The sequence below is a fragment of the Lactuca saligna genome, chromosome 8, assembly GCF_052625555.1.
Source record: "Lactuca saligna cultivar CGN05327 chromosome 8, ASM5262555v1, whole genome shotgun sequence".
Classification (NCBI taxonomy): domain Eukaryota; kingdom Viridiplantae; phylum Streptophyta; class Magnoliopsida; order Asterales; family Asteraceae; genus Lactuca; species Lactuca saligna.
In genome coordinates this window covers 85,074,735-85,087,904 of record NC_136424.1, presented here as the reverse complement: position 1 = coordinate 85,087,904, position 13,170 = coordinate 85,074,735, and the positions used below count along the sequence as shown (strand labels likewise).

Sequence of the window (13,170 nt, the reverse complement as noted above, 5' to 3'; positions counted from 1 at the left end):
TGTCTATAGATTAAGGTGTGTTTTCTCACTATACTATGTAGGTTGCAAGATTGTATCCGTGACTCTTGCATGAAAGACTGTAGTTGGATCACAACACTTGTATGAAAGACTGTGGTTAGATCAAAACACTTGTATGAAGGATTGTGGTTAGATCACATCGCTTGTTTGTCTTTGTGACTTGTATGAAAGACCATGATTGGATCATGACAGAAAGGCTACAATTGGGTTGTAGTCTAGAAGTGAATGTAAGGCTATGGTTAGATCATAACACTCACATAGGGTTGAAATACATACCTAGGACTGGGCCCACTGATATGTATGATGTGGTATTTTGGAGAACTCACTAAACTTTGTACTTAATATATTGTGGTTTAAATACTTTTAGGTACTTCCAGCTCCAGAGGAAAGGACCCGACTTGACTGCACATATCCCTGATGACTTTTCCATACTATTTATTATCATTCTACTTTGATGTTTAAGATACATTTTACCATGATTGATTTTGGAACAAATATTGTATCAATTTGATGGTTTGAACTTGCAAATTGTTTATTAGTATATTTGGGACATCACAATCTTTTTTGCAAGTCAGCCCTATTTTCAAACCAAATCAAAAAATATGCAAACCATATGGACCGTTTTTATAGTTTTTTTCTTGCTACATGGTTGTTGTGTTCCTAAGAGAAGCGTCATGTACAATTTTTTTGGTCCTTGTTGTTTTCAAATAGACAAATTGGTCCATGTTTGAGAAAAAAACATAGAAATAGTTCCAATTTACCAAATGGTTTATGTGCCCTAGGGTAGACATTATTTAGTTTAGAATAAAAGAAACTGAAAACCAAACCAAACAAAAATCGAATTCTGACAAAATAAATTTCAAATTCGATTTTAAGTTTGGTTTCAAACCAAACTGAATTTGGAATTTGGTTAATGGTTTGAGGCTTTAAGCTATGGTCTAATAGAGTTCGAGCCAAACCAAATTGAATTAACGAATTAAATTAATTAGTTTTTTATCCATTAAATATTATATTTCTTTATATTAAAAAAAATTAAATAGAAAAAATAAAACATATTTGATATTTCATATTTCACATATACAAAACAAAGAATTCTTAATTCCAAAATCCCAAAAGTTCAATTTTTTAACTCATTTTTTCTGTCTTATGTTCATATTTTTGAAACTTTTGATTTTATGTTTGAAAATTTAAACTTTTAGATTTAATTTTAAGTTTAGGTCATTTTTTGTCCTTTAACTTTTGACTTTATGTTCATTTGGTTATTTAACCATTTTAAGTTTTAAAAGGTTACCGAACTTTTGACTTTATTCTTATTTAACTTTTGGTGGGGAGTGTGGTCACTTAACTTTTGGACCTGTGCTTATTTAGTTATCTAACTTTTAAAATTATGTTTATTTAATCACCTAACTTTTAAGATTGTGCTCATTTTATACTTTATTTTAAAAGTTTAATGACTAAATAAACACAATTTTAAAAGTTAGGTGACTAAATGAGCATAAATCCAAAAGTTACGTGATGAAACCAAAAGTTAGGTAACTAAATAAGCAAAAAGCCAAAAATTCGATGGCATTTTAAATTTAAAAAAAATTATGTGACCAAATGGACATAAACCCAAAAAATAAATGACCAAAAATGATTTAAACCATTTCATTTTTAACCTCAATATTTGATTTTCTGGATTTTCAAACCAAACCAAACCAAATTATTATTCGATTTTCGGTTTGGTCCATGTTGCCTTGAATTTCGTTCAAGTGAGTGTTCGGTTTAGACCCAAGATAACATCATCTATAATGTTTTTTTTGGTTAATGTAGTTTTCAAATACACATAAATGATCCACAAACATTCGCTCTCTATCTCAAATATAGTCAATTTTCACAAAAACATACCGCGTAAACTTTGGTTGCAATATAGAACCAAATCATTTGAAACATTTCACACTAGCCACATCTTTTTACTATGCCCTTTTTGCTAAATAAGTGGTTACATTGTCGACGATGTCTAAGTTTTGGCTATATATTAATTAAAAAGTTTTAAGCAATTTAGGCTATTTTGTCACTTTCTCATAAAATATTACACCAATAAGGGTTTAGGTAAACAACACTACAGCAAGTTGCGACAGTTTTACGTTAAATAAAAGCTGATAGAAGGCGTTGACCAATTCCTCAATAATGAGCGAGCTGCTAATACCCTGAAAAATCCCTCTTCTTCAACCCTATCCTGTCGACAAATCACTACCCACACCTCCCGATAATTCTGGGAGCATTCTTCAGGTTCCTATCCTTTTGCCAATTTTGTCATCTGCTTTTTACCCTCGAAAACCCATATCAGGCTGCTAATCAAAGCACAAGTACAAGATCTGATTTGTTTCCAGGTAGGCCCTCCATCCTTGACCCGTTTCACTGTTTATGCTATAAATAACAGTAATTGGGCTGTTCTTGACTCTTTGTTCCTTCTAATTTCTGATACCCAGTTATGTAAAGATCTTTGAATCTTGAAGCTTTATACTATTACTCCGAAATCGGAACAATTAAGGTCAAGATATAGATTAGATCCTCAAGCTCCGATTATATGGGTAATTGTTGTGCTACACCCTCCACCACTGATTACGAGAATAAAAAGGGGAAAAACAAACCAAACCCATTTTCGTTAGATTACGATGGCCCCAATACATCACGTCCTACTGGATACAAATCATATGTACTTGAAAACCCTACCGGACATGAAATTGAGCAAACGTATGTTCTTGGTAAGGAGATGGGTAGAGGAGAGTTTGGGATTACATACATGTGTACAGATAAATCTACAGGTGAAGTCTTGGCCTGTAAATCGATTTCAAAAAAGAAACTAAGAACGAGGATTGATATTGAAGATGTAAGGAGGGAAGTTGAGATTATGAAGCATATGCCACCACATCAGAATATTGTAAGCTTGAAGGGCACTTATGAAGATGATAATGCCGTTCATTTAGTTATGGAGTTATGTGAAGGTGGGGAATTGTTTGATCGGATTGTTGCTAGGGGCCATTACACAGAAAGGGCTGCTGCAGGTGTCATTCGCACCATTGTTGAAGTGATTCAGGTCAACATTTATCCATCTCTATTTTCCTGTATGTTTATAACACAAACATATTTGATATCCACTTCTTGAAGAAAGTTTTTACGAATCAAATGTGTTTTTTTTTGTTCTTACTACAGATGTGCCACAAACATGGCGTCATGCATCGTGATCTAAAACCTGAAAACTTTCTGTACGCAAACAAGAAAGAAACAGCAGCATTAAAGGTGATTGATTTTGGGCTTTCGGTGATCTTCAAACCAGGTAAAAACTATCAACAATCATACTTTTTGTACATCTTTTCTTCACCATTTTCACTAAATGAAGATGTTTTTAATCTTTAAAAAGGTGAAAGATTCAATGAAATAGTAGGAAGCCCATATTACATGGCTCCTGAGGTCCTGAAACGTAACTATGGTCCCGAAATAGATGTATGGAGTGCTGGAGTAATTCTATACATTTTGCTTTGTGGGGTCCCACCATTTTGGGCTGGTGAGTTTGAATTCCTTCATACACATAACACACTTCACAAAATTATTTCCTTTTTTGTTAGTTTTGAAAATACATTTTATCTTTTTGAATGAAGAAACTGAACAAGGAGTTGCACAAGCGATTATTAAATCGGTTGTTAATTTCAAGAGGGATCCATGGCCTGTGGTATCTGATAATGCAAAAGATCTTGTTAAAAAGATGCTTAATCCTGACCCTAATTTACGCCTTTCTGCTCAAGGAGTTTTAGGTAACATTTTACTCATGTTTCATTCTTCTTTTTCCCATCAATATGGTTACTAAATCTTTTTTAGACACTTCATAATAAATAGGGCATAGAAGTTTTGTTTATGGACCCTATGTGTACTAAAAATAGTTAATCGATCATAAGATTCAAAATTACATCTTTAACCCTTTAAAAAAATGTACAGATCATCCGTGGATTCAAAATGCCAAGAAGGCTCCAAACGTTTCTTTAGGTGAAACTGTTAAAGCAAGATTAAAGCAGTTCTCATTCATGAACAAGCTCAAGAAGAGGGCATTAAGGGTATAACAAAAAGATTAAAATTTTTAGGGTTTTGTTTTTAAACTTTATTTCAAAGTGCTGAAATTTGTAAATCATGAATTTAGGTAATTGCTGAGCTTTTATCTGCGGAAGAAGTGGAGGGGATAAAACAAGGATTTGATTTAATGGACACCAACAAACAAGGGAAGATAACCATGGTTGAGTTAAAAGTTGGTTTGCAGAAGCTTGGTCATCAGATTCCTGATTCAGATCTTCAAATGCTTATGGATGCCGTAAGTACTGTGGTTTTGAAAAAGACGATTATACCCTTCATATATAAGAGACAAATCGTAACTAAATATGTTTGTACAGGGTGATGTTGATAGAGATGGGTACTTGAACTATGGAGAGTTTGTTGCTATTTCTGTTCACTTAAGAAAAATGGGAAGTGATGATCATCTGAAAGAGGCTTTTGAGTTTTTTGATAAAAACAAAAGTGGTTATATAGAGGAAGAAGAGCTTAGGGAAGCTTTAGTTGATGAAATTGAAACTGATAATGAGGATATAATTGCTGCAATTATTCTAGATGTTGATACAGACAAGGTTTGTATTTGTTTAATTTTTTTTATTTTTGTTTGTTCAACACATTTTTGTGTGGTTTTATTTGTTTAATTTGATAAATTGATTATGGTTTTAGGATGGGCGAATTAGCTATGAGGAATTTGAAGCAATGATGAAAGCAGGAACTGATTGGAGGAAAGCATCTAGACAATATTCAAGAGAGAGATACAATAATCTTAGCTTGAAATTATTCAAAGATGGTTCGTTGAATGTAGACAACGAGGGAACATAGAAACGGTTTTTGGTGCAAATCAAGAATCGGTTTCTTGATAGGATGAAATTTGTTTTTATTTTTATTTTTGGGGGTCGATTGTACAATGTACGCTTAAATTGTAATATTTTGGTGAGATGTCTCTGTTTATGGTAATAGAGATACTGTTTTGGGTTGGAGGGTTTTGTTTGTGAGTGTAAATGTGTTGTTATCATGTGTACTAATAAGTAATAATATCCTATTGCAACACGCGTAGTGTCACCATCCATTTTGAAGTTCTGAGAAACTTGATGAGATAGATTATGCTATTAAGTCATCACGAAATCAAATTTGATACATGAATTTTTTTTCCCTAAAAATCAATACTTTTTATTAGTTTAATTATCATTGTACAAAAAATGAGATGACAAACGAGCAACAAGTTTTGCCGTTAAGCTTTTTTGTATTGTAAAACTAATTCTTTTGAAGATTACATCCATAGATCTAGAGATATAACATTACTATGTATGATCCGTTGTACTCTATTAAGAAACTCCATTACATCCGGTGCGATAAAACCAAACGTATCAAATGCAAATGGTATGAACACGTGTTGATTTTCCATGCATGATTTTTCATGTTTGATGACTTTGTTTATAGCAGCTTTTTAAGCAACCTGTCCCATCATGAAACCCTCAACCCTCAAGCCCACGAAAAGGGATACCCCTATAAGGTCCATACATGCGTGTTTCCCTCCGACCCACTAAAAAATCAAAACACCAGCCGATCTAAGGGTTAACATCCATTCTGTCGGGTCAGTCAAGAAATTCACAGGTGTCTCTTTCTTGACGGAAACCCCGACACGCTTAAATATGTCAAACAAAACATCCCTAATCATATCGTGCATGTATTTGAACCCCGAGAGTTCTTTATAGTAAACTACATGCTCTCTATAAGAGTCCAAACATGCCTTGCGACACACCGGACATATCTCGTCAGCTGGAAATATTGGAATCATGGGTCGATACTTGAGGATAGTACGATACTCCACAGGAGACATATGTTAGCCAAGCCCATCTATAGGGATAGCTAGGAGAAAATCTTGAGCATGTGGTGCACGTAAGCACTGGAAAACCACTTTCTGTCGAGGTGTCATGTCGAGATGTACTTCCATATCTTGGACAATTTTAGGAAAGGGCACTTGCCAGTATATTATGGGATTTAGGGGGGGTGTCTTTAGTAGTAAAACTGCTAAGGTCAATATCCAGAAGCTTGTTACGAAGATAAGTCAAGGCACAATCATAATCAGAATTCATACCATATATGCCGCTATCCCATAAGATGTCGTCTTGCAATACCCAATATTGGGCCCTTGAGGCAACAAAAGCGTATGAGGTAGCCTCTATTGCTGAGTATAAACCAAAACCACCAAACCTAATGGGTAAGAAAGCAATTCACCACTGTATGTCGCCAAAGAAATGGCCAACACAAACCACAATGTCCTCAATCGCCCCACACAACCCATTGTCAAACAATAATGCTGCCTTCTCCATGTGAACGGGTTGGCATGTCCTCAGCCCAAAGAAAATATTAGCAATACCTATACAAGACCGAAGCAGAAGGAGCTCACACTGGGGGTCAGATAATTGTGGAAGAAGACACATCAAATTCACAGGGTTTTCGGCTCTCTTTATGGCTAAGCTGCTAATAAAACTAGCATCTTACCAATAACTCCCCCAAGAAGTTTCACCCCCAAAGGTGGCCTCCCAATGCCAGCCGGGAATAGCCCCTCACATAGCTTCCTACAATCACATGAGGGCCAAAAGTGCTCGGTTTTCTTGATATTCAGCTGAGGGCCCAATTTTGGGTCAATCACCGTAATGATGTCCAACGCTTTGGCCACCTCCTCCAAATCTCCAATAAGTGTGTCATCATCAAGGTACCATGAATGGAAAAGAAGCTTGCAATTGTCTCTAATATTATGCAAGAGCGGTTGCAACATAATGGCAAAGATAATTGGTCCCAAGGGGTCTCCTTGCTGAACCCTAGTAGTGGACCAAATATATGTGTTGCCTAGATACAACCTTGTTGCTTGACCATATAAGAATTCTACCCACAAGGATATAGAAGGACACCTCAATCTAACCTCATGAAGTGATGCGAATCTGTCGATAAGGTTAAAGGAATTAGAGAAGTCCACGGTAAGCATGGAAAGAGATCAATCATCATGGCACTCACTCAACATCCTATTGGCGCTATGTAATACGACCCCAGCGCCACCTGATACCCTGACCCCAAACTGAAAATCATTAACATACTTGGTCATTTCTTTACCAACACCTTTCATAGTCAACTTGGAAACCAAACATCTCCATATAGTGCCTATTGCAATAGGTCATATTCCCTTGTCAGATTTTAAGAGCGGCATAAAAGGAGCATAGGCAACAAATTCTGCAAAGATTAAAGCCAAACTTATTTAACAAACCACCCGACATTAGATTCTTATGATGTTCTGGAACATACAAAACATCCCTAAGTTTCACATCTTTCCCTAGTGTCATTTTGAGAACAACATCACCATCACCTTTAATATCCGTGGTAGCCGCATTTCCCATGTAGAGCTTTACACCATCTTCAACTTCTTTGTAGGTGTTGAAACTGCTCTTCTCATGACACCATGATGAGTAGCCCCCATGTCAATCCATCACTCCTTCGAATTGATATTCATGATATTCACATGTGAGACCATAGTCGTGTGATCAGTTATCATGGCTACTACTCCATGTCACCATTTACCATGTTTGCTTGATGGTTCTCCCATTTGGGCTACGGGCACTCTGAAACCTTGTGACCTAGTTGGCCATAATTGTAACACTTGAACTTCTTCTTGAAAGTTCCTGCCTTGGGGCCTAGGTTTTTACGATTTCCTTTCCCTTTGTGAGCTCCGTTGCCTTTGTTCTTGGAAGTTTGACTAGCTTCCACCATATGAACCTTAGAAAATTCATCTTCAAATCCATTTGATTGTCTTCTTCAATGCAAAGATGCACCACATGTAACACTCACAAATTAGGGGTAGTCAATTTGACTATTAGAAGCGTTAAAATTGACTTTCAGACAGAGGACTAATTATGATAAATAATCTTAGCCAATGTTATAGTATATGTGACGAGGATTTCGTATATATAAAGAACACCCAAGTCTGACTTCGTGAGAGGAAGTTATGATTTTTCTAATATTTCAGCATAGTAGTATCCGAGTTAGAAACTAAAATTGGAATCATTTGATTGTTAGGAAAAACAATCTAATGAGAGTTGAAGATCTTGTTAATACCTATTCGTCGATATAGAGACAGTCGCGAATGGATATCATATAAGAGAGTTATGAATTTTTAATGAACTTTAAGAGTCTAGGACTATTAAAAATATAACTTTAAAAATAAAGTCAAAACTTGCTGATGGACTCTAAATGACAGTTGTAGATTTCATCGATAGTTATGTGTGGATATAAAACCCATTGAAAACGGAGCTCGTATATAGAAGATATAAACTTTCTTGGGAACATAAATTCTTCTTGCACACCCGGGCGCAACGACAAACTGTGTCACGCGCACTGACACTCTACCTAGACTAATCCAGACTTATACTAAAGGCAAACTATGTCCAATACAGTTCCTTGTACGCATTATTATTACAGGTATACAAGTAGCACATAGTATAATTAAAACAATTAGAATTTAATAGATACTTATATGAAATTATACTCTTGAAAGTAAATATGCACTTACTTTTAAAAAATAGGTGACTACAGGTTAGAGCAATGCTTCGCCTTAACACTTCTCAAAGACCTAAACGTATAAATTACTAAGTCTTAGTCTAGCTTCATAATTATGGGGACTATATTTAATAGTCTAGATTCCTCAACAATCTCAATGCCTACATCAAGATCTATCAATTAAGGAATAACCATGTAGGATTATATCGGAGGTAGGGTCCGTTTGGTATACAGATTATACTGTTTGGAAATCCCACTTTAAACACCCCACTAAATCCAACCTAAACATCACTCTAGTAAGTAGATCAACCAGTATAATGGCATGAAATCACTGATAAATCTTAATTACATGTTCATATTAACGACTTACGATGATAACCATAATTTGCACTGAAGCAGAGTAAATGTAGGGATACTTATAGAGTTTTGCTGATTAAAGTTTGAAATTCGTATAGGTAGAACTCATACTCGATGGCTACTATAAGTTTGGTACTCAGGAGGTCGCAGGGCTTCACTAACTACCAGAAAACTAAGGAAAAATAGGTTACAAGAAGGAGAGAGAGAGAGAGAGAGAGAGAGAGAGAGAGAGAGAGAGAGAGAGAGAGATAGAGAGAAATAGGGGTTATAGGGGCAAGATATCAACAACATATACAAAATGCAACTATTTATAGGACTTTTCGAAATGTGCGCCACACATAGATCCGGTGCTCGCTATGCATCTGGTTGGAAGGGGTGATGTGTCGTTTTCTTATGGTTCCACGTGTTGCGATTTGGGTGGTATGTTAGGTGCGCGTCGCGCCCCTTACTGTTGCGTGCGAATTTTCCTTATTTTTTTAAAAAAAATCATAACTTTCTCATATGAGCTCCATTTTCGATAGGTTATATATCCATGCATAGCTATCGATGAGATTTACAACTTTTATTTAGAATCTGTCGTTTAATTTTGAATTTGTTTTAAAGTTATATTTTTACAGGCTTAGACTGTTAAAGTCTGTGTAAAAATCATAACTCTCTTATATTATATCCGTTCTCGAATGTCTTTATATTGACGGATAGGTATGAACGATATCTTCAACTCTCGTTTAGAGTGTTTTTCCTAACAACTGCCCGTTCTAAAATTCGATATCAGCATTGCACACTGCTGCGTTGAATCTAAGAAAAATCATAACTTTCTCATACGAAGTCAGATTTGGATGTTCTCTATATGCACGCTCTCAATTTAATGACTACTATGCCTTTCTTTTAGATCACTTAGGCTAATAAGGGATCTATATATGATTCACTATTTTGCGACATCCGCAACTAAATCGGATTTAACGCAAAACTTCAAAGTATCATAATTTCTTCGTTTTAAGTCAGATTCAAACATTCCTTATATCTTCTGAATCCTTATTATGTATACTATAACTAGGTTAATGTTATTTTTCCTAAATAACCTTTTATTTTCGACGTGTATTTTCATTTTATTATTAAATACTTATATAATTTGCATAAAAGATCGTATAAAACACATAAACACATGAATATAAGAATAGTCCTTTCTTATTTGTTCATAAAAAACTACAATAGTTGACCAAGGTGATTATAGACTATGAATATTATAGCAGGAAACACAAGCGTTACAATTATCTCTTTCTTAGGATGATTCTGTCCTGGAATCATGCATCAACAAACAGATGAGGATAGCAAATTTTCATTTCGCTTTCTGTTTCCCAGGTGAGGTTCGGTCCTGTCATATATTTCTATCATACTAGCACCAACTTAATAATCTTTTGATGTAATTTATTCCTCTTACAATTAATGATTTTTTTAGGCTCTTCAACCAACGTTCTATCTTCATCAATCCTTAATTCTGAGAGTGGAAGCATATCCACTTCTTCTCTTGAGTACTTCCTTAAGTAACAAATGTGAAATGTATTATGGATATGTTCTAGTTCAACAGGAAATTCAAGCTTGTAAGATTCATTCCTTATCATTTAAAGTACCTTGAATGGTCCTATAAAATGAGGACTCAACTTTCCATGCTTCCCAAATCCAATAAGTCCCTTCCATGGTGAGAATTTATGTAACACTTTATCACCCACATCAAATGTTATCGGTCATCGCTTCTTGTCCGCATAGCTTTATTTTGACAACTTTGAGTAGCTAGCATCCTTTCCTTGAACACTTTCAACTTCTCTATGGTTTGATGTACTATATTAGTACCTGCAAAGTGTTTCTCTACTGCTTCCAACCAACATGATGGCGTATGGCACTTCCTTTCATATAGTGCTTCATAAGGAAGCATCTTGATGTTGGAATGATAACTATTGCTTTAGGTAAATTCTGCTAATGGTAAGTGAGCATCCCAAAGACTAGTGAATTATATCTAATGCACATGCCCACAAAATATCCTCTAAACTTTGGATAGTTCTTTCACTCTGTTCATCCATTTGTATATGATGGGCAGTACTCAAACACAACTTTGTGCCTAATTCTTCTTGCAAACTCTTTTAAAATCTGGAAGTGAATCGACTGTCCCTATCTGACACGATAGATAAGGATACTCCATAAATCCTAAAGGGTTTCCTTTATGTAGGTCTCTGCCAATATATCCATAGACTAATTCTCTTGTGTGACTATGAAATGCGCACTCTTCGTAAATCGGTCTACTACAACCCAGATTATGTCGTGACCTCTCTTTGTCTTTGGCAACTTAGTTATAAAGTCCATGTGAACAACATCCCACTTCCCTATAGGTACTGATAAGGGTTCCAAATTCTCTCATGATTTTTGATGTTGTGCCTTTAATCTTGCACAAGCTAAGCATTCTGCTACGTAAGTTGCCATGTTGAACTTCATTGTTAGCCACTAGTAATAGGGTTTTAAGTCTAAGTACATTGTGGTAATTCCTAGGTGTATAGAATGCATGGTTTTATAAGATTCTTCCATAAGAAGATCTTTTATACCACCCAATTTTGGTACCCAAATGCGTTTCTTAAACGTCTTTAACCCTTGCTTATCTTCTTCAAATGCAAATGTCTTGCATATATGTTCTTCTTTCTTATCACCTTCTGGCAGAGCCCTTGTCTGTGTTTCTTTGATATTTTCCACAGTCATTGACCTCACCTTAATCTTCAATTATCTAGCTCTCTTACCTTCTGGAATCACTTTTCTACTTAAGGCATTGAATATGATATTCACTATACATGGGTGGTAAAGGATCTCGCAATCGTATTCCTTGAGTAGCTCAATCAATCGCCTTTGTCTCATGCTCAATTCTTTCTGACTGAAGAGATATTGAAGGTTTTTATCATCCGTACAGAGTTTGCATTTGGTTCCATAAAGATTGTGCCTCCAAATATTTAGGGCAAAAACCACTGCCGCAAGCTCTAGATCACGAGTCGCATAATTCTGCTCGTGGGGCTTCAATTGTCTCGAGCCGTAAGCTACTACCTTGTCTCTTTGGGTAACGAAAAATCCCAATCCAATCTTAGAAACATCATTGAAAACCGCAAATTTATCAGTTCCTTCTGGTAGGACGAGGATTAGTGCTTCGCACAACTTCTTCTTCAGTTCACCAAAAGCTTTTTCTTGCTTCTCGCTTGAAGTATAGACAACTCCCTTTTTGGCCAGGGTTGTCAATGGAGCCATGATAGAATAGAAATTTTGGATGAACCTTCGGTAGTAGCCTGCCAATCCTATGAAACTACAAAATTTTGTTGGACTCTTTGGCTTTTCCCATTTCATAACGACTTCTATCATTGCTAGGTCAACCATAATGCCTTCCCGGTTAACAATATTGATGGGTTTTAACCATAAGAACATCCTATGTGCTCATGCAAACCCTAATGCTTGGATCTAGGTTTCTCTATTATACATGCAATGTATCCAAGACTTACAATCTTAGATCTAACATATTATAAACTGAAATTAGGGTTTAGAGAGTTACCTTTGATTATTATGTAGCAACAACAATCTCAAATCCTCCTTGTAATGACTTTAGAAAGCTTAGAGTCACAAGTGTCACTCCTCTAATGGCTTACAAACATCAAGAGCAGGAGGATGAAGAATAAGGAGAGAGGAGGTTGCCCAAAACGTCCAGAAACCCTAGTGGAACTCTTATCCCCATTTTTGGGGCTTAAGGGTACTATATATACATGTAGGCTATTAGGGTTTTCAACTAGGAAACCTTAATTTGACTGCTTAAGCCCTAAGCAGCCCATGGACCCTTTTAGAATAACCCTTGGACGATTTCTAATGGGTTTCCCCATAGAATTCGTCCAACCTATTATTCCAAGGTAATCCATAACCCAAATGCAATTATCTTATAATTACAGTTCTAGTCCCTTAAGTTTAATTAATCTCTTTTAGCCACAAAATTAATTATCAATTAATTCTTGACTAATATTAATTAAACAATATAATTTCTCCTTTAATTCTTGACTAATATTAATTAAACAATATAATTTCTCCTTTAATATATTATTCTCATAATATATTAATAAATCATAATTAATCTTCTCTCTCCATAATTCATCC

The 13,170-nt window shown here is 35.5% G+C and overlaps 1 protein-coding gene across 1 annotated transcript; it reads left to right on the top strand.

Moving 5' to 3' along the window:
* The first annotated feature begins 2,162 nt into the window (after window positions 1-2,162).
* On the top strand, window positions 2,163-5,148 carry LOC145012027 (calcium-dependent protein kinase 8-like). The gene is made up of 9 exons (XM_078970790.1): window positions 2,163-2,390; window positions 2,490-3,097; window positions 3,214-3,337; window positions 3,422-3,565; window positions 3,660-3,812; window positions 3,994-4,109; window positions 4,193-4,360; window positions 4,440-4,670; window positions 4,765-5,148. The coding sequence occupies exons 2-9, from the start codon at window positions 2,588-2,590 to the stop codon at window positions 4,918-4,920; spliced, it is 1,602 nt and encodes a 533-aa protein (XP_078826916.1). The 5' UTR covers window positions 2,163-2,390; window positions 2,490-2,587; the 3' UTR covers window positions 4,921-5,148.
* Window positions 5,149-13,170: the final 8,022 nt, after the last annotated feature.